The 20,339-nt window shown below is 40.9% G+C and overlaps 1 protein-coding gene across 3 annotated transcripts in view; it reads right to left on the bottom strand.

The window, feature by feature from the left end:
* Positions 1–526: 526 nt before the first annotated feature.
* The window catches only part of LOC104338083 (maltase-glucoamylase), a 62,672-nt gene continuing 42,859 nt past the window's right edge, over positions 527–20,339 (bottom strand). For 2 of the 3 annotated variants that reach the window (XM_075412282.1, XM_075412283.1), the window contains exons 32-48: positions 19,575–19,703; positions 19,345–19,452; positions 19,032–19,094; positions 18,551–18,685; positions 17,477–17,561; positions 15,838–15,976; positions 14,588–14,721; positions 13,306–13,340; positions 13,097–13,213; positions 12,024–12,172; positions 10,781–10,865; positions 10,027–10,083; positions 9,052–9,176; positions 8,522–8,610; positions 7,785–7,834; positions 2,841–3,011; positions 527–1,466 (exon numbers count right to left, since the gene is read on the bottom strand). In XM_075412282.1, coding sequence (XP_075268397.1) covers positions 1,404–1,466; positions 2,841–3,011; positions 7,785–7,834; positions 8,522–8,610; positions 9,052–9,176; positions 10,027–10,083; positions 10,781–10,865; positions 12,024–12,172; positions 13,097–13,213; positions 13,306–13,340; positions 14,588–14,721; positions 15,838–15,976; positions 17,477–17,561; positions 18,551–18,685; positions 19,032–19,094; positions 19,345–19,452; positions 19,575–19,703 — 1,734 coding nt within the window. In that variant the 3' untranslated portion in view covers positions 527–1,403. Of the gene's footprint in view, positions 1,467–2,840; positions 3,012–7,784; positions 7,835–8,521; positions 8,611–9,051; positions 9,177–10,026; positions 10,084–10,780; positions 10,866–12,023; positions 12,173–13,096; positions 13,214–13,305; positions 13,341–14,587; positions 14,722–15,837; positions 15,977–17,476; positions 17,562–18,550; positions 18,686–19,031; positions 19,095–19,344; positions 19,453–19,574; positions 19,704–20,339 lie in introns of those variants that run through there. The other variant, XM_075412284.1, reaches the window with a different exon arrangement.

Here is a 20,339-nt window from a genome sequence, read left to right as displayed (position 1 = left end):
GTTGGACCAAGACATCAGGCAAGTTCTGTAGCTTGAAAGAAATAATCTTTGGGTGGTGAGAAAAGAAGCTTTTTTCACCTTCAAATTCAAATCTCCTGGTCGGTTTTGGCTGATTCTTTGACTCAAATGAGTGGAGGAGGGAAGAAATGCTGGCAAAGAGCAGAGAAACACCAGGAGCAGAAGACCCCTTGTGTTGACCAAAGGCAGATGCTTTCAATTTGGTTGAAAAATTTAAAAACCTTAATTAACCTAATTAGATCATGAACAGAGTTTGTTTCTACTGCTCGTTGAATTCTGTGGAAAACCAAGCTTGTTGGACTTCAGCGGTACAGCCTGCGGTGTGAGATATTGCAAGACACATGCGAGCACCTGTGGTGTTGCAGCACAAAAATTTCAAGTTCCTTTAGCCAAAAATATTTTTCAGTATGGTGATTTTTATCTGAAATGATTCTTTTTTTCTTTCTGGGTTTCCAGTTTCCCTAGAGTACAGGGAAGACTCAGTAGACTAATGCTACAACTAGAGTCGTATTGGCTATTTAACTCTTTTATTACACAATTTTAACATGTAGAGGAACCATTGAAGTGGGTTTTCAGCACAGGGGCCTAGAGATTACCACTGCCTCTGACAGACGCTTCATCCCAAGAAATTCAGTTGGAAATGTTCTTTTTCAATCTGTTTAGGTTGCACGCTCCACTTCTTAGACGCAGAAAGTCTTTGACATGAACCATTATCTCAGTAAGCTTACAACAACATTTCCTTACATTAAATACAAACTCCAGAAAAGCTCGGGACCGATTCTTTCTTTAGTTAGCATTGAAACATCAAGTTTAATTTTATACAACTTCAGATCAAAATTTTGAGAAACTCGAGTTGAAGGTTATATACAAAACTTCCAAGGATTTTTGCAAGTGCTTTCAGTATTTTACAGATCAACAACTGAAACTTCTTTTAATTTCAGATCAATTCATGTGATTGCCCTTAAATACTTCTCTGTCACCCTGACTCATGAATCAGGACTGAAGTTAAACTTGGGCAGATTTATTGCCCCGTATTCCCACAGTCTATGTTAATATTTCTAGAAAATACAGTGAGCAGGACATCAGCCGGAACTTCGACATAGGGAAATCACCTAATTTCCCATTCATGTTTTAATTTTGAAAGACCAAGTCATATTAAAGTGCCATAGCGTATAAAACCCAACAAACTCCACTTTATGTGTACAGGGTGTAGTTAGCTGCGATCAAGACCAAACCACATCTCCTTTCCACACATAATAAATACAAATTGTACATATTTAAAGTGCAAAATATTTTAGGAAGTCAAAGAGGCAGAAGTAGAAGGGAAAAACAATTTGCGAAGATCAGAACATTCAGCTCTCCGGCCAGTGTTATCTGCAGACATCTTAGCTCCATTGTAATGTGTAGCCTTTGCCTAATTCAAGTTCAAGGTGGGTGATTCCCAGGACCTTTGAAAAACAAGCAAAAAAAAGCAATGAGGAACTCTGCTTTGAAGATGTCTTGGTTTTCGGCAGCTCATAGGAGACAGCAGGTTCTTATTCTGATTGCTGCTCTTTATCTTCTTAATTCTTCTTTTTGATTATATATATTACATGACATTACATTACAGAATCACAGAATCACAGAATGGTCGGGGTTGGAAGAGACCTCTGTGGGTCACCCAGCCCAACCCCCTGCCCAAGCAGGGTCACCTACAGCAGACTGCAGAGGACCTTGTCCAGGTGGGTCTGGAATATCTCCAGAGAAGGAGACTCCACAGCCACTCTGGGCAGCCTGGGCCAGTGATCCATCACCCTCAGAGGGAAGAAATTCTTCCTCGTGTTCAGCTGGAACTTTCTCTGCTTCAGTTTGTGCCCGTTGCCCCTTGTCCTGTTGCTGGGCACCACTGAAAAGAGTCTGGCCCCATCCTCCTGACACCCAGCCTGCAGATATTTATAAGCATTTATGAGGTCCCCTCTCAGCCTTCTCTAGGCTGAACAAGCCCAGCTCCCTCAGCCTCTCCTCGTAGGAGAGATGTTCCAATCCCCTCACCATCCTCGTAGCCCTTCACTGGACTCTCTGCAGTAGCTCCTCATCTTTCTTGAAGTGGGGAGCCCAGAACTGGACACAGGACTCCGGATGGGGCCTCACTAGGGCAGAGCAGAGGGGGAGGAGAACCTCCCTCGACCTACTGGCCACATTCCTCTTAATGCACCCCAGGATCCCATTGGCCTTCTTGGCAGCCAGGGCACGCTGCTGGCTCAAACATTACATTATATTACATTACATTACATTACATTATTCTATTCTATTCTATTCTATTCTATTCTATTCTATTCTAAGTTATGTTGTTACATTACGTTACATTACATTAAGCTACATTACATTCTATTACATTATATTCTGCTATACTATGTTACTACAGGTTTTGCATAATATATCTTTATATTATATACTACTTTCATACAAAAATGTAAACATATTTTAGTATATTAGTACATTATCTTTTGGCTTTCCACAAAAAGGCAGAAAGAAATGAGACCCAACAGAACGCCAAGTTCTCTAGAAAGGGTGGTAAATTACATTAAACATCAACTGATTTTAGCTTGCAGGTCTCACGGAACGGTGCGACCGTGACTTGTGATGAGACTTCATTAATTCTGTAGGAAAAAAAGTTTGGTGCAAAAGTACCCGGAGTTCTTACTTCTTAGACATCAGTGGGTTTATTGCAAAAAAGAAATATATTTTAGAAATTATATTACAGCTGAGAGGTGAATCCCCAAGCATTCAAGAGCACGTAACTAATTGCAAGGATAGGATTTCCCATTAAACCATCGACTTGCCTGTTTTTGGCTGTCATAGGACACAACATGAGGAGATGGGATCGCTTCTCCATTCTCGAATACTGTCACCTGCTGAATGGTTGAGGTCAACCCCAAAACTTTAATTTGAGTAAACTTCAGATTATTTGGATCGGCATAACCATCGTGCAAAACCTGTATTTCTAAGCCGTTCTGAAGGAAGAGGAAAAAAGAAAATCAGTGATTTTTCCTTCGGTGGTTCCATGTCAGAATACCCTGTTTTCAGCCCACTTGAGGCTTAGAATTTTTTCCTTTTCTTCAATTAAAAAAGAAAAACAGCACATATATCTACGGTGGTATTCATTTTCCGAATGTTGAAGACATTGATTTTCCCAGTTTCTCCACCTTTGCAGATCACTCGCAGACTTCTCCACTACCAATGAGGTGCTGAATATTAAATAAATTTGTCTTGATGGGAAAATTTGTCCTGAATTTTTCAGCATAAGAAAGGATTCAAATAATGCATTTTCATAGTTCTGCCAACATCCACTACAGACCTTTTCTTTTTGGTCATCTTCCTGTAATTCCCTGAAGTTTCCCAAACTACTGAAATGGTGAAAATATTTCTGTGTGTCCACTGGTTATTGCTCAAATCCTGCAGGTGTTTTGCTAAATTTGCTTTTTTTTGTTTTAAATTGCCTTTTACGGTTGCAAAAATGTTGAGGATGGGTTGTGAAATTCTTCATTCCAGACCAGAACAAAATAAGAGTGTGAGCTGGGGAGGGGGGAGCATTTCTTGGACCAGGTGATTTGTTTTTGGGTAGGTAACACATTCATGATTTCTTTAGTTTTTACCCAATTCTACCAGGTCTCCAGGCAGAGAATATTGTTTATGTTTCCCAGAGATGGTGTTTTGCTTCGCTTCCATGCAAGTCCGCTATGATATACCTATATAAGTAGAATGTAATCATATAGCTATATTATTTTATTGTATTTTTCATTATGGGTGGATTTAAGACTCATTTAATTAAGCTTTTCCTTACCAGCTTTCTATAAGAGCAGGAAAATGTGCATTTACTACGTAATCTTACAACAGCAAATAGCAAAAATACCCATTTCTCCCTTAGCAGTTAATATCCAATTACTTGACCAAAAAAAATGAGAAATAAGAGCACTGAGAATAAAATAACAACATATTTTGGCCACCTTTAAAACTGAGGAAACAACATGCCTTTTTTTACTGTATAAAAAGCATTTCTTTTCGATCAATAGTCCCTATAATTACCACCTAATTTAATTCCAGTTTTTCAACCACTCAAAACAAAAATTTAAAGCTGACATACTGGAAATGCCAATAATTCTAATAAGCACTAGTTATCGTTGACTTTCAAACAAAGTAAATGTTCCACGGTGTATCTTCTGTGTTGAAGAACAATGACAAAAGTCAAGAATAACGATAATCACAGAATCACAGAATCACAGAATGGTCGGGGTTGGAAGGGACCTCTGTGGGTCATCTAGTCCAACCCTCCTGCCGAAGCAGGGTCACCTACAGCAGGCTGCAGAGGACCTTGTCCAGGCGGGTCTTGAATATCTCCAGAGAAGGAGAATCCACAACATCCCTGGGCAGCCTGAGCCAGGGCTCCGTCACCCTCAGAGGGAAGAAGTTCTTCCTCATTTTCAGACGGAACTTCCTCTGCTTCAGTTTGTGCCCGTTGCCCCTTGTCCTGTCGCTGGGCACCACTGAAAAGAGCTTGGCCCCATCTTCCTGACACCCACCCTGCAGATATCTGTAAGTATATATTAGGTCCCCCTGCCTCCTTCTCTTCTCCAGGCTGAACAAACCCAGCTCCCTCAGCCTCTCCTCGTAAGAGAGATGTTCCATTCCCCTCATCATCCTCGTAGCCCTCCGCTGGACTCTCTCCAGTAGCTCCTCATCTTTCTTGAAGTGGGGAGCCCAGAACTGGACAGAGTACTCTAGATGAGGCCTCACTAGGGCAGTGTAGAGGGGAAGGAGAACCTCCCTCGACCTGCTGGACACACTTCTGTTGATGCACTCCAGGATCCCATTGGCCTTCTTGGCAGCCAGGGCACGCTGCTGGCTCATGGTTAACCTGTCGTCCACCAGCACACCCAGGTCCCTCTCCGCAGAGCTGCTCTCCAGCAGGTCCACCCCAAGCCTGTACTGATGCATGGGGTTGATCCTCCCCAGATGCAGAACCCTGCATTTGCCTTTGTTGAACCTCATCAGGTTCCTCTCTGCCCAACTCTCCAGCCTATCCAGGTCTCGCTGAAAGTCAGCACAGCCTGCTGGTGCATCTACCACACCTCCCAGTTTGGTGTCATCAGCAAATTTTCTGAGGGTACATTCTAACTCTTCATCCAGGTCGTTGATGAAGAAATTAAACAAGGCTGGGCCCAGTACTGACCCCTGGGGGACACCACTTGTCACCAGCCTCCAACTAGACTCAGCGCCGCTGATGACAACCCCCTGAGTTCTGCCATTCAGCCAGTTCTCAGTCCATCTCACTGACCACTCATCTAGCCCACACTTCCTGAGCTTCCCTAGGAGGATGTTATGGGAGACTGTGTCGAAAGCCTTGCTGAAGTCTAGGTAGGCAACATCCACGGCTCTCCCTTCATCTACCCAGCCAGTCATGCCATCTTAGAAAGCTATCAGATTGGTCAGGCATGATTTCCCCTTGGCGAATCCATGCTGACTACTACGGATAACCTTCTTTTCCTCCACTAAAAAATCAAGAATAAAATCAAGAATAACAATAAAAAGCAGCCACAAACTGAGTCAGTGACTTCACACCAGCCTCTGTTCAAAGGTGCTGCTGGGACCTTGAATCAATTAACAGTTGTTAACAAAAATTGAACCGAATTAAGCAACTTCTGCCCGACTAGATTTTCTCTGCTTTTCCATCAGGCTCCTAACGTGGATATTTGATAGTGGTAGCAGAAAACACTGTCCTCTATTGCTGTGGTGCCCAAGAAAATCCATTGGAGTGTGGGAAGAAAATATTTGTATGCTATTAATAAATAAAATCTAAAATATTTTTATAATAGCATCTATTTCACAGAATCACAGAATCACAGAATGGTCGGGGTTGGAAGGGACCTCTGTGGGTCACCCAGCCCAACCCCCTGCCAAAGCAGGGTCACCTACAGCAGGCTGCAGAGGACCTTGTCCAAGCGGGTCTTGAATATCTCCAGAGAAGGAGACTCCACAGCCTCCCTGGGCAGCCTGGGCCAGGGCTCCGTCACCCTCACAGGGAAGAAATTCTTCCTCATGTTCAGACAGGACTTTCTCTGCTTCAGTTTGTGCCCGTTGCCCTTTGTCCTGTCGCTGGGCACCACTGAAAAGAGCTTGGCCCCATCCTCCTGACACCCACCCTGCAGATATTTGTAGGCATTTCTAAGGTCCCCTCTCAGCCTTCTCTTCTCCAGGATGAACAAGCACAGCGCCCTCAACCTTTCCTAGTAGGGGAGATGCTCCAGTCCCCTCACCATCCTCGTAGCCCTCCACTGGACTCTCTCCAGTAGCTCCTCATCTTTCTTGAACTGGAGGTCCCAGAACTGGACACAGGACTCCAGATGGAGCCTCACTAGGACAGAGTAGAGGGGGAGAAGAACCTCCCTTGACCTGCTGGACACACTCCTCTTAATGCATCCCAGGATCCCATTGGCCTTCTTGGCAGCCAGGGCACGCTGCTGGCTCATGGTTAACCTGTCGTCCACCAGCACACCCAGGTCCCTCTCCACAGAGCTGCTCTCCAGCAGGTCCACCCCAAGCCTGTACTGATGCCTGGGGTTGTTTCTTCCAGGGGCAGCACTCTGCACTTGCCCTGTCGAACTTCATCCATTTAAGTTTCAGCTTTATCTGCCTTTTACATTTCTATTTTTGTGTATGCTTTATTATCTACATAATAGCACAGTAGTACATATGTACAATTTATAAATAAATATGTGTGTGTTGGGGGAGGTGCTGAGAAAATTATTTACTGCTAGGGGACACGTGGTCAAAAAAATTGGAGATCACAGCTCTACTGGATGCTCATATGTTTATACACCGTTTGAAAGCACTTTCCTGGTTCTAACTGTGACTATATTCCTGATCGGATATATTTATTTGTATACTGTTATTTCTTTCTATTCTGCCCAAGTGAATTTGCATCCTACATAGACATATATGCTTAACTAGAAGGCTATAAAACACGCACAAGATGATTAGCTAAAATGTAATCATTTACGTAAATGCTGGTAAATGATCTGCAAAAGTGATGCAGAAATTCACCTGACAAAAGATTGACCTTGCTGGATTTCTGCACTGATACGTGCTTTCATTTTATACAAATCCTTCTTGAAATAAACTGGAATTTTCAGAATTATTAGAAATTATAGCGTCATGAATATACAATAAATACAGCTAAAATCGACATTTTTTTACTCCAGCTTACATTTGTTCTTAATACAATTTCATTATGTTAATTGCATAATATTGCAGCCTGGGCACAAAACTCTCCTAAATTTCTTCATATGTAGAAGGAGAATTTGCAAATGGGCACGTCTGGGATTTTTACTGGTAAGATAAAACCTCCTCAATTATTAAAAACCGAAGTGCAGATAAAAAAATCCGAATCAACATTTGTCTTGGTGGTTTCAAACTGGGCCAGCTACTTAATAAAAATCTGCGTATGTGGAATAGGTCCCCTGAAGTAAATTAAGTTGCCCCAATTTATTGCGAAATTAGTTTATCCTACCAGAATAGGCTATTGCATATATAACTTTTTTTAAAAAAATCAATAATTAGGGACCTGCAACCGTTTTCACAACGCTGGATAAGAGATGGTCCATCACAGACGGTTAGTGGCGTGTTGGGATACCAAAACAATTTAAAAACTGCCAAATTAAAAGAATTTAGCTAAACCTACGCCAGCAATCAACTGGTGTACTCCAAACCAGTTAATTAACGTGACGTACCTGATTAGCAGTAAATGAGGTCAGCAGATACACACCTTCTTCATACGCATCTGTTAAAAAGAAAGAAGAAAGTAAATGTATCTGCTGTTCACCTTTTTTTTTTAATTAAATAGAAGAATGTTTCTGCATATACTACACACAGGTATACGCATCATGCAGGCTTTAAAAAAAAAAATCCCAATTTTGTGCCTTACTTGGGATAATCTCAGGGGAGAGCTTGTAGTTTTCACAAAGACAACACACAGTGGATGGTGTAAGGGGCAAGAGGCTTCTGGCTATGTCTCATCTGAAGATAATTTGAATTTATCAGTATGGAGGAAATAAGTTAAATCTCCCCACTTCATCCAGGGTTGTGTTCCCCATAGGTCTGAGATCAAGTCCTTATTAGATATCTTGTCCTGTGTCCTGGGCACTACTTAATTGATGCAAAATATGTATCCTATAAATAAGAGCATTACGTTCTTATCGTACCATCTTTTTACTCATTTAATATTTTATCCTTTTTATTGTTTAACATTTTCCTGTAATTTGAGTTTAATTTATTTAGCTTAATGATTTTACTGTCATTTTTTTCCCAGTTTGTGTTCCTATGACGTGTTGCACAGCTGTACAATAATCCCAAAATAAAAATTAACTGTTCGTGTTCACAATCCACCGAGCTAAAGAAAGGCAATATTTACACCTTGTCGACTCCAAATTAGTTCATTTATCTTGTAAACAAGAAACTTTGTACTTACCAATGCGCACCCCGTCATCCCAGTAAAGTTGACCTTCTGCAAGCTGACTGTCATTCAACGCAGCGGTAAGTGCCAATGGGTTATTTCGGCTATGAAAAATAGAAAATTTTTCTCAGATAATAACATTTTATCTTTCTCAGGTGCCATAATTTATATTCTAGAACTTGTACACAACTCAAATTATCTCTGTTACCAGTCTTCCCCAATCCGTAGCTTTACATTTAAAAGACACCATGGGGAGGAAATCAAAACGTGAAAAAAAGTCTTAAAATTATGGTGCTTCCATGCATATTGATTTTCTCAGGACTCATAATATTTATACCAAATGGGAGCTACCTCCAAGCATGGTGTACGTTAAACCAGAAAATTATACTTTCCCCAGGCTGAAAATAAGGAGGCCAGAAAAACGCTCTCGCTATGTAATTCATACACAATTTATTTGCCGGGCCACTAATTAAATAACTTCCCTAAAAAGCAAAAAAAAACAAAAATGAAATTAAATTTTATTTGTTCAGTTCTTCTTATCGTACCTGTAAAATGTCGTATTAGCAGGGATTTGCTGAGGGAGGATGTAACCGCCTCGGATGTGGAGGTTGATATGGTCCAAGGGAGATGACAAATTTCTGAACAGTCCCCTAAAGTCAACATACTCATCCTATTTATAATTAAAAATAAAACACAAAGGATAGTCTCCTTGTTGAATATTTTAAACTTCTTTTAGGATATCTATTTATTTTAGAATATTTATTTATATTATTTATTCCAAATTATTTAGAAACTTTGAATATTTAAAACTTATTAGAATATATATTTATACATTTAATTTAGATTATATATATTAGAATATGTATTTTATATATATTTTTATATATATAATTATGTGTATATTTAGAATATATATTATATATATACATACTTTAGAACATTTATTTATTTTATATATATTTATTCCAAATTTAGAAATTCAGAATAATTCTTAAAATTTTTAGAGAGAGAATTTACTTTTTTTAGAACAGAAGTTTATAAATGCATAAACACTAAGAAAGATGTCAGTGCAAATCCTTTTTTAGTGCAGTACTACGTATTTTCGAGATAAAATCTGAAAATCTGCATATATAAAACAGTTACACAACACTTGATGAGTGGAGTGATGTCTGAAGCCTGAGGCTGTAAAAACTCTTTAAAATTTTTTCTTCCTCCTCTCCATTTTTGGAAAAGAAGTTCTATGTATCATTGAACGGTTAAAAGAAGAAGACAGCACAGAAGTGCTTCAGATTACAGATATTCCACCCTTTAACTGGTTGTGTTGAACGAGATTTCATTAAAGAAACTGATTAATTTTTAAAAATCATCCAAAATGTCATTTTTTTACATCCCTAAAAGCTCCTACTGGACACGTGTTGGTAAAACAGAGGTGGTGGATTCTCACTCCACCCCAGCACGATACACTCTTGTTTAAACGTATTAGGAAAAATAAATATAATACAGTTTCTAAAATTACTTACTGTGTGGTAATCATACCAGCGGGCATTCGGCAGGTAAGCATTCACCTCCACAGCCCCCTGGAATTAAACATTTTTTGGTTTAGATCTATTAAAGCCAAAAAGTAGACTTTAGCCCAAGTCACTGAATCACAGAATGTTCAGGCTTGGCAGGGACCTCTGTGGGTCACCCAGCCCAACTCCCTGCTGAAGCAGGGTCACCTACAGCAGGATGCACAGCACCGTGTCCAGGCGGGGCTTGAATATCTCCAGAGAAGGAGAATCCACAGCCCCTATGGGCAGCCTGGGCCAGGGCTCCGTCACCCTCAGAGGGAAGAAGTTCTTCCTCATGTTCAGCTGGAGCTTCCTGTGCTTCAGTTTGTGCCCATTGCCCCTTGTCCTGTCACTGGGCACCACTGAAAAGAATCTGGACCCATCCTCCTGACACCCACCCTTAAGGTATTTATAAACATTTATGAGATCCCCTCTCAGCCTTCTCTCCTTCAGGCTGAACAAGCCCAGCTCCCTCAGCCTCTCCTTGTAGGAGAGATGCTCCAGTCCCCTCATCATCCTCATAGCCCTTCACTGGACTCTCTCCAGTAGCTCCTCATCTTTCTTGAAGTGGGGAGCCCAGAACTGGACACAGGACTCCAGATGGGGCCTCACTAGGGCAGAGTAGGGCAGTCACTTCGAAGTCCCTTTGAAGATTTTCATCAGTTTCTAACATTTTCTCATTTTTCCCCCAACTTGTCTGACATTTCTATTTCTGGTATTTCACCTGTTTCAGTACGGGGCTGATGAGCAGTGCTGGTCCCCACAGAAATTGTTCATAGATTTCCCACGTCATTTTGTCTTCCACAAACCTGTGCAGTAACCAAAGAGCGGTCAAACCCTCAGTGCCCGCCTTTCCCAGAACGATTCCGCATTGAAGCCTTTTTTCCCAGTAAAATTACCATTTCCTCAACTGTAAGTACGTTACCAGTAACAGTAGGTAATATTTATTACCGATTTATTAGTAAGAGATAGTAATTCTTAAAAGTGAATACCATTTTATTTACAAATATAGCAGCACTCATCAAGAATGTATTCAGTTCCTAATGTGGAAATCGTTAGGGAAATACCTCCTATCTGTTAGTTTTCGTTGCTGCTGTTTCTTCATGTTTGCTGGCCTATATCTACACATATATCGTGATTTTTATTCATTATATTTGGATTACAAAATTTTAAAAATCACTTTTGCTTGGCTTTAGCAACAGCAAAATTAAGTAGTGACCAAATGACTTTCTGATTTGGGCCATTTAGTTTTTTCACAGGTATTTTGTGGGAATCAAGTCTTAGATTACTCTAAATTAGGCCGGGATTTTGTACTGACAATTCTGTGTTTTTCAGCAGAAGACAAGCATTTTTAAATATTTTACTGCATTTTTAAATATTTTACTGCATTTTTAAAGTGATGTCATTAACCAGTCTTTGGCACACATTGCCCCTTCTGACCAGGTACAAATGAAGTCTTATGTCCCTAAAACCAAGTTTTGTTTTTTTTCTTAAATTGCTATAAAAACATTTAAAAAAAAAAATCCTTCTGCATCAGTTTGGCCAAAAGAAGTTACCTTGCCCTGCAAATGTCTCAAGACATTGTGTCAAAAAAACTATTTTTCCCTCTTTTTCTGTTTCTCTGTTTATATTTTTTGCTATTTTTGCAACACTCACTCTCTGATTCTACATACATCCAGTACCAGGCGGAAAATATTCACTGAATGCCACCAGGGGTGGTGAGAATGAGCTTTAAAATTTCTATATTAATTAAATTTATATACAAGAAAAAAATTTTGGCACTCTGGGAAAGCAAGAACTTGAGCTGTCACCGCGAGCTGACGCTGAACATGCGTTTTCTCGATCCTTTGCCAGTTTTACAAGAAAAATCACTGTAACTGAGGGAAAACCTTTTTACGAGAATCACGGAAACCCTATGGACTTGGGTGGAAGTTCAGGATTAATGGAGAAGGAAGGACCACACTCACTCGTGGAAGAGAGGGCGGACGACGGTGCTGCCGTGAGCGTTGGCTTCGTGCATTAACGTGTACAAGTAGGGTAAGAGGGTGTATCTTATATTCAGCACTTTCCTGGAAATGTCTTCAAATGTTGAATTCCAGGAAACAGGATCTTGCCTCTAAACAAGAGAAAAGAGTCTCTCGTTATTCAAACAGGATTATTTTGTCAGGAAGAGGTGGGGAAAAAAGATCTGATGTTTAGCATCTTTTTATCATCTTAAGCGTCACCCATAAATTCACATAATTTAGTGGCAATAATTGCCAAACGTGCCTCAAAATCAACATAACACAACATAGCTGAGGAGGCTTGGGTGGAGCCTTGCAAATTCCTCGCTCTCCTCTATTTTAGAGGACCTTGATTTCTTTCTCTGTTCTTTCACAAAGGACAAATAGCTCTGCTCATCATGACCTAAAGCTCTAACAAGGATAAAAATGCTGTTTCCCTCATTGCCATTTATCCATTTATCTTGATTTTCTATCACTGTGTCCTGAGACAGCAAAGTCCTCTGTTCAGACCGTTATTTTCATTTGTTCTTAACAGAAAGACAATATTTTCTGCAAGAAGTGGGCAAAGTACAGGACTTGTAAATACTCAGGAATCTCGTTCCCTTTTTTAATTTACTGGAAAATGAAGAATCATTAGGGCTGACAACGCTATGGTCACTTTTGCCCCTTGAAATGTCTGTAGCCATAATCTCGTTCCCTTTTTTAATTTACTGGAAAATGAAGAATCATTAGGGCTGACAACGCTATGGTCACTTTTGCCCCTTGAAATGTCTGTAGCCATAAAAGTCATTATTTTAGTCCTGTAAGTGTGGTACATTTAAGTAAAAATAGTCTGCATGAAAAAATAACTATTTTAGTGTTGTAGAGTTGATGTGCTTAAGTAGAACTGGAACACATGAAAAATACTTCTTTTCTTCTTGTAGATTTGCTGTGTTTGCCTAAAAACAGCATAACTGGGGAATACAAAAAAAGTAGGAAAAAGGGGAAAATATGGGAAATAAAAAACTTCCATCAAAGCAAACAGGGAAGGTGCCCACCCTGTTTCCTGCCCCATTGTGATTCCTGGAATACGGGTAAAAGGCGCCCAGCTCCATCCATCGAGCACACAGCTCGTACTCTGAGTCTCCAAAGAAGCCGCAGATATCTGCTCCGGTCTGAAAATCAAAAAGAAAAACATCCGGTGCCTATACTCCACATTTTGCTGACAAAGATAACGGAAATCTAAGGCAATAAATTGGGAGCTTACATAAGATATTCCAAAGAGACTAAACTCCATCATACCTGCAATGAAAAAAAAAAAATCAATAATAACGACTGCGCTTTTTAATTTGGTGTAATGAGTAGATCACACGACTCAGGATGAGAAAAAGAAAATAATTTCCAGAATTGCCCCAGGAAAGCCAGATCTTAAGAAGCAAAGCAGCAGATTGTGGGCAAAAGGGAGAGGATGGTGGGAAGTGACATGGACAGGCTGGAGAGTTGGGCAGAGAGGAACCTGATGAGGTTCAACAAGGCCAAGCGCAGAGTCCTGCACCTGGGGAGGAACAACCCCATGCATCAGTACAGGCTGGGGCTGACCTGCTGGGGAGCAGCTCTGCAGAGAGGGACCTGGGTGTGCTGGTGGACGACAGGTTAACCATGAGCCAGCAGTGTGCCCTGGCTGCCAAGAAGGCCAATGGGATCCTGGGATGCATCAAGAGGAGTGTGGCCATCAGGTCGAGGGAGGTTCTCCTTCCCCTCTACACTGCCCTGGGGAGGCCCCATCTGCACTACTGTGTCCAGTTCTGTGCTCCCCAGTTCAAGAAAAATGAGGAGCTACTGGAGAGAGTCCAGAGGAGGGCTATGAGAATGAGGAGGAGACTGGAGCATCTCTCCTAAGAGGAAAGGCTGAGGGAGCTGTGCTTGTTCATCCTGGAGAAGAGAAGGCTGAGAGGGGACCTTAGAAATGCCTACAAATATCTGAAGGGTGGGTGTCAGGAGGATGGGGCCCGGACTCTTTGTAGTAGTGTCCTGTGACAGGACAAGGGGCAATGGGCACAAACTGAAGCAGAGGAAGCTCCAGCTGAACACGAGGAAGAACTTCTTCCCTCTGAGGGTGACGGAGCACTGGAACAGGCTGCCCAGGGAGGTTGTGGAGTCTCCTTCTCTGGAGATATTCAAACCCCATCTGGACAAGGTCTTGTGCATCCTGCTGTAGGTGACCCTGTTTCAGCAGGGGGATTGGACTAGATGACCCACAGAGGTCCCTTCCAAGCCCGAACGTTCTGTGACTCTGTGATTCTGTGAAGGTGACAGGGGATGAATTTGAGGACAAAGTGGTGCTCAGACCCATGCAACCAAACCTAAATCTTATAGAAACCATAAACATTCTTAACAGGAGACAAGAAGAAAAAAAAGATCAAGAAGAAATTGGCCATAAATTCTGATTGCTCAGCTGATTAGCCCGTTTTGGCTAAAAAAGCACAATTATTAGGGAGGAAATCAAGAAGAAACAAGGTATAAATTGGTTACAGTTTGCGTCAACATACCGATAATAGATTTATCGAGCTGATCCCAGGCTGCGGTATTGTCACCCAGCCAATGTCCCGACCACTTTCCGCTGCTGGGGTAGGTTGAACGGGTGACAACGATGCCTCGCTCCTTCGTCATATTCCGCAAGGCACTGGGAGAAGAAACCAACAGGATGAGAACAAAGATAATTGTAAAAGGTCTTACATATGACTCTGAAAATAAAATTGGTGGCTTGTCTTTCGGTAGCAAAGCGCTGCCTTTCTCTCCTTGTGAGCAAGAGCAGTCATGAACCCAATTGAGATGTGATTTTTGCTGGAATTCACTGTCTCCCACACATCTGCAGAAATGAAGAATGAAGTGTCAAGCAACCCGGAGTTAGAAAATGAATTGGCAGCACAAGGAGGCACTAAATTAAGGATTTCCAGTTAAGACTAATGGCTTTAGAGGAAAATGGAGGTGTAGCCCAACTTCCAGAATTTTTAGGGGTTATGTGACCTGCCCCAGGGCACGTTAGTCCGTTATTGAAACATCAGAAAATTGTCCGCAACATTTAATAATGATACTAACAAAATTCCCACCAAGGCAATAACAACGGTGAGAACAGGAGTGCTGGGAATATTCGACCTGTCAGCACAGCATTGGTTGCCCGAAGGGTGTCAGAACAACAAATAGATCTTTGCTCTGTAATCATCGCAAACGAAAAACGATTATTTGAAATAGCCAGCATAGATTTGTCTGCAAATTACCATATTAAACCTGACATTTTCATCTTGGAGTGAGAGTTTCCCCTTTTCAGCAGTGTTTTATTTATTTTAATTATATTCATTTCAGAATAGCTGTCTTGTAGCCTATATTTTAAAATCTCTATCCTTTTTCCTTCCTTTGATGTAAGGCCGAAAGAAGATCAACACTACAAATAAACCACATTATCACAGAAATAGGTGGAAACAATATTTTTTGTGTACTTTTGAGTTACTCAAAGCACTTGAGACTATCATTGACTAATTGTTATTGATTGATTAATCGAAGTGTTTAGAATTGTTCTTAGTTCTCCATTTGTAAGGGACAGAGGAGTGTTTTGAGGTTGGGTTTTTTGGGGTGAAATTATTCACTTTTAACTCAATTGAAACACTGAAGATATTCAGATGCAAAGAAAAATTATCAGGAAAAAATTCTGGTAAATAAACTGGTGAAACCGTCATGAGAATACAGACAGCGAATAATAATTTGCAACGTATTTTTGAAAGAACAATAAGATGCAGCATACTCAAGGGTGGGTTTTGTTTGCGACCATCCATAAAGGTTGTGGACGTTGTAGTGACTGACAGGGGAACCATCAGGGAGATACTGCTGCCCTTCCATGCAGAGTGTTTTGAAAAGCAATCCCTCTGTTCTAGATCCTAAATCTGTTGGAAAGAGAATGAAGACATCTGTATTTTATCGATTTGCATCCAGTGAGAGTTCTAAAGGGTTAATTTTTCATTGTTATTATTTGCATGATCTTAATTGATGTTAACTTCCTTTTAAATATTTACATGGTCATTTATTTTATTTTAATGAAAACAAGATGTTAGCTTTTCTGAAACTGGATTTCAGAAATTTAGGAAATGCTGAAGTTGGGTTTTAGAAGTTTAGGAAATTCTGAAATTCCTGACCGTCCCACATAAGTTTCTGGGTCTGCAAGAGAAATAGGAACTCTCTTGTCGAGGCTCTTACTGAAGAGGTTTAACAAGTAAACCAAATATATCCTAACTCAGAAAATATTGCAAATCTTCATAAATACTGCCATATCAGCCATACACAGAGAAAACCTGGGGGGGAAGTCAATTTCTGAATACTCTGAGAAATTATATTAGAACACATCAGGAAGTAACAGCAGTATTCTAACCAAGCATTAGTGAGTTATTGCCAATTAGTGCTAATCTACACCCGTACTCGAGTAGAGGCCTGCTAAGGAGAGCAAGTGTTTCAAGACCATTCCTCAATTTAGGCCTTATAATTTTGCATGTAAGTAACTACAAATCACAGAAGGCAAAAGGATATTTTCTGAGGTTTTAGTCGTTAATCACATTTTTCGCCTGGGAAAACTATGCAAAAAGCTGAAAGCCATGTCCTTGACCAAGTCCAAAGCAAATTCCCTAGATAAAAGATAGAGAGCAAAATCTAGCTACAAAAAAATCTTCATTTGGAGAAGTGCCATGTGGGTCATTGTTGTCACCAACAAAGTCTGCAGTTAAGAGTGTCAATCACCGCCAACAACTGGTTCACTTCCTGTTATCACAGGATCCCAGCACGGCAGGGGTTGGCAGGGACCTCTGTGGGTCACCCAGCCCAACCCCCTGCCCAAGCAGGGTCACCTACAGCAGGCTGCAGAGGACCTTGTCCAGGCGGGTCTTGAATATTTCCAGAGAAGGAGACTCCACAGCCCCTATGGGCAGCCTGGGCCAGGGCTCCATCACCCTCAGAGGGAAGAAGTTCTTCCTCGTGTTCAGCTGGAACTTTCTCTGCTTCAGATTGTGCCCATTAGCCCCTTGTCCTGTTGCTGGGCACCACTGAAAAGAGTCTGGCCCCATCCTCCTGATTCCCACCCTGCAGATATTTGTAGGCCTTTCTAAGGTCCCCTCTCAGCCTTCTCCAGGCTAAACAAGCCCACCTCCCTCAGCCTTTCCTCGTAGGAGAGATGCTCCAGTCCCCTCCTCATCCTCGTAGCCCTTCACTGGACTCTCTCCAGTGGCTCCTCATCTTTCTTGAACTGGGGAGCCCAGAACTGGACACAGTTACGGGTTCCTTTATGTATTTGGCTACCTAATTTATCTCATTTGTGCCACATCCAGAGTGTAAGAAGTTCTGTATAAACCAGAGTGACCCAAAATATTTAAATTGTTTACAGCAGCGATCAGACTTACTGGGTAAATACGGCGGAAAATTTAGTTCTTGATTTCTGCAGCCACCAATGGCCCCGTTGACAAAGCTCGCGGGTTCGTTCATGTCCTGAAAACACAAACCAAAATGCTAGACAAACAAGTTTCTCTTAAATTTGGGCAATTAGTTCCTTTCAGATATTTTACGTTGTGCCTCTCTTTGTCAGCAGGCTGACCAAGGAAACGAAATGCACAGAAAAACTCTGATTTTCAGGACTGACTACTGCATTTTTTTTTATTCAGTGTAAAACAGCAGTTCGACAGATTAATTTTTCTGATGAGAAATTCTCTTCCCAGACAGATTCTGAATATCTCATTTCCTGGGGAGTAAAGCATCAAATTCATAGAGATGAACTCAAGGCAGAGGCTTCAGTTTTAAGAACTTCTTATTTATCAGGCAGATTTCCTGAAAAGGGCGGTTTTCCTCTGCATAAAATTGAAATCAATACAGAAAATACAGATACATAAATTGCTAAGATGTCTGAATTTTGTAATGATGGTTCTTGTCCTCAGTGCCTGTGGTCCTCTGGTTGCAGCAGTACACCAGAGCTGGGTTATGGGAAAATAGGAAATATTTTTCTGGGTTTCTAGAGGTTTGGGGGCTTTCTATAGCAATATGTTAATATTTAATAGATTCCACGGCTATTGCAAGTCAAATTAATTTACAAAGAAAGCTCAACCTGTCATTTACCTCATTTTGCCTCACAGAAGTAATACTGGTAAAAATAATCGTCTCATTTGAGAAAAAAAACGGGACTTTAGAAACTTATAGAAAAACAACAACACTGCAAAAGAGCGTTAGGCAGGTCAGAAGTAAATAATGAAGTTTTGAGAAATTAAAATCTTTCAGCTGGCCAAAAAAATAAAACAAATAAGGATGCTGTGAACAAGAAGGATTTTTAAACTTCGGTAGAACATTCACGATATTTAGCATTAAACATCTGTATGCTTCCTTGCTTGGAGACATAAGAATATTGTTGAGGCTTGAGGGGTTGAGAACCAATCTTCAAGTAAAAAGGCGCAGAAAAATCTCAGAAATAGAATTTTTTTTACACTTACGATCCATAGGCCGTCAAACTTCAAGCTTCTCGATGCGTTGTGTGGGTTATTGTAGACTTCAGTGATTTCTCTGGTCCACCATTCAGCTGTCGAATTGCGGAAGAAATCTGGGAAAGCTACATATGCTCGGTAGAGCTGTAAAAGTAGCAGATAAAAAGATAAATGAAGTGTAGACACAGGACTGAAACCATCCCACTACTAAAATGCTGGAATTCAGTTTAAATTTAAAACAAAAATTTAATTGTTTCTTAAATAATTCATAGCTTTGCTGCAGTTTTTAAATGTTTTGGCAGAAAGGTTGGACAGTTTCTGCAGCTCACTCTGATGTGAGTTTAGGGGGTTTTAATGTTCTAGCAGAAAAACTGGCCACTTTCTGCATCCGACTTCATAGATTTAATTTTATCCACCAGTTCATTACTATGAACTTCAACGAATCTGCTGCTCACTCTCTATTTATGTCCAAAAAATACCAAATGTTTACCTCCACTTGGGTGTCCCAATCCAGCGAATCATCAACTTCTACATTGGGAAAATCTGGCCAGACCTGGTAGGAGGAAAATGTTAAAATAATCAAACTAAACTGGATATTAAAAAAAAAAATAGTATCAACAGCAATAAAGATTCGCCTCTGCTACATATTCCAATGGTGACGCAAATTGAAGACACTTCCATCGGCAGCATTCAATGTGTCATCTAAATTTGGGAATGTACAAAATATTAGAAGCCTCTTCCTTGACATCTAACCTGGTGTGATGCTTATTTGCATAAAATAGTCAGCTTTCAAAGAACCGCACCTTTGCGTATATGATGTCATCGGTATTGGGCCATTTTATGAAGACGTCCTGCTCCAAACCTCTTGTGAAGGCGGGGTAATCGGTTTCATTACCAGATATGGCTGGATCCTAAAATTAAAGGTGATGCAATTTTACTTTTATGCTCAAAAACCAAATATAGAAACGCTAGTAAATGCATTCTGTATTCCGCAATGACATACTCTAACTTCAAACCAGAATTCAACACTCACCAGGATTAGGATAAACCTCATTCCTTCTTCGTGTGCTTTATTAATTAGAGCTGGCAATCCAGCAAATCGTGGGTTAAGGGTGAAGTCCAGTTGCCGTTCCATATAATCAATATCCACGTACTGGACATCCTACAGTTCACACACAAAAAAAAACTTTAAAATAAAGGGCTTTTTTTTGTCATTTCTGGAATGGCATCATCCACATCACCCACTAGCAAGTTCATCATCCATTTGCAAAATTAGGCAAACTACTGACTTTTCTTTTTAAACAACAAATTGGAATCTGCTGCAGCTGAAAACTCACATTATCAGATCAACACCCTGCCACAACCTACCCGGTCTGAAATCCAGCTTTCACCACTGTATTTATCGTGAAGAAAATAGAAATTCATACCCGCAAGCAAAATAACACCCCTGGATTTGTGTGTAAGTGTAAATATACGTCAGCATGCACACTGCCTGCATACAGGTTACTGTCCAGAAACAAGCGAATCCGTTGCTCCATATCGAATTTGATCCTAATTACAGAATCACAGAATCACAGAATAGTAGGGGTTAGAAGGGACCTCTGTGGGTCATCTAGTCCAACCCCCCTGCCGAAGCAGGGTCACCTACAGCAGGCTGCACAGGACCTTGTCCAGGCGGGTCTTGAATATCTCCAGAGAAGGAGACTCCACAACATCCCTGGGCAGCCTGTTCCAGTGCTCCGTCACCCTCAGAGGGAAGAAGTTCTTCCTCATGTTCAGACGGAACTTCCTGCGCCTC

Source organism: Opisthocomus hoazin, unplaced genomic scaffold (assembly GCF_030867145.1).
Source record: "Opisthocomus hoazin isolate bOpiHoa1 unplaced genomic scaffold, bOpiHoa1.hap1 HAP1_SCAFFOLD_128, whole genome shotgun sequence".
NCBI classification, from domain to species: Eukaryota; Metazoa; Chordata; class Aves; order Opisthocomiformes; family Opisthocomidae; genus Opisthocomus; species Opisthocomus hoazin.
This window is presented reverse-complemented; position numbering and strand designations above follow the sequence as displayed.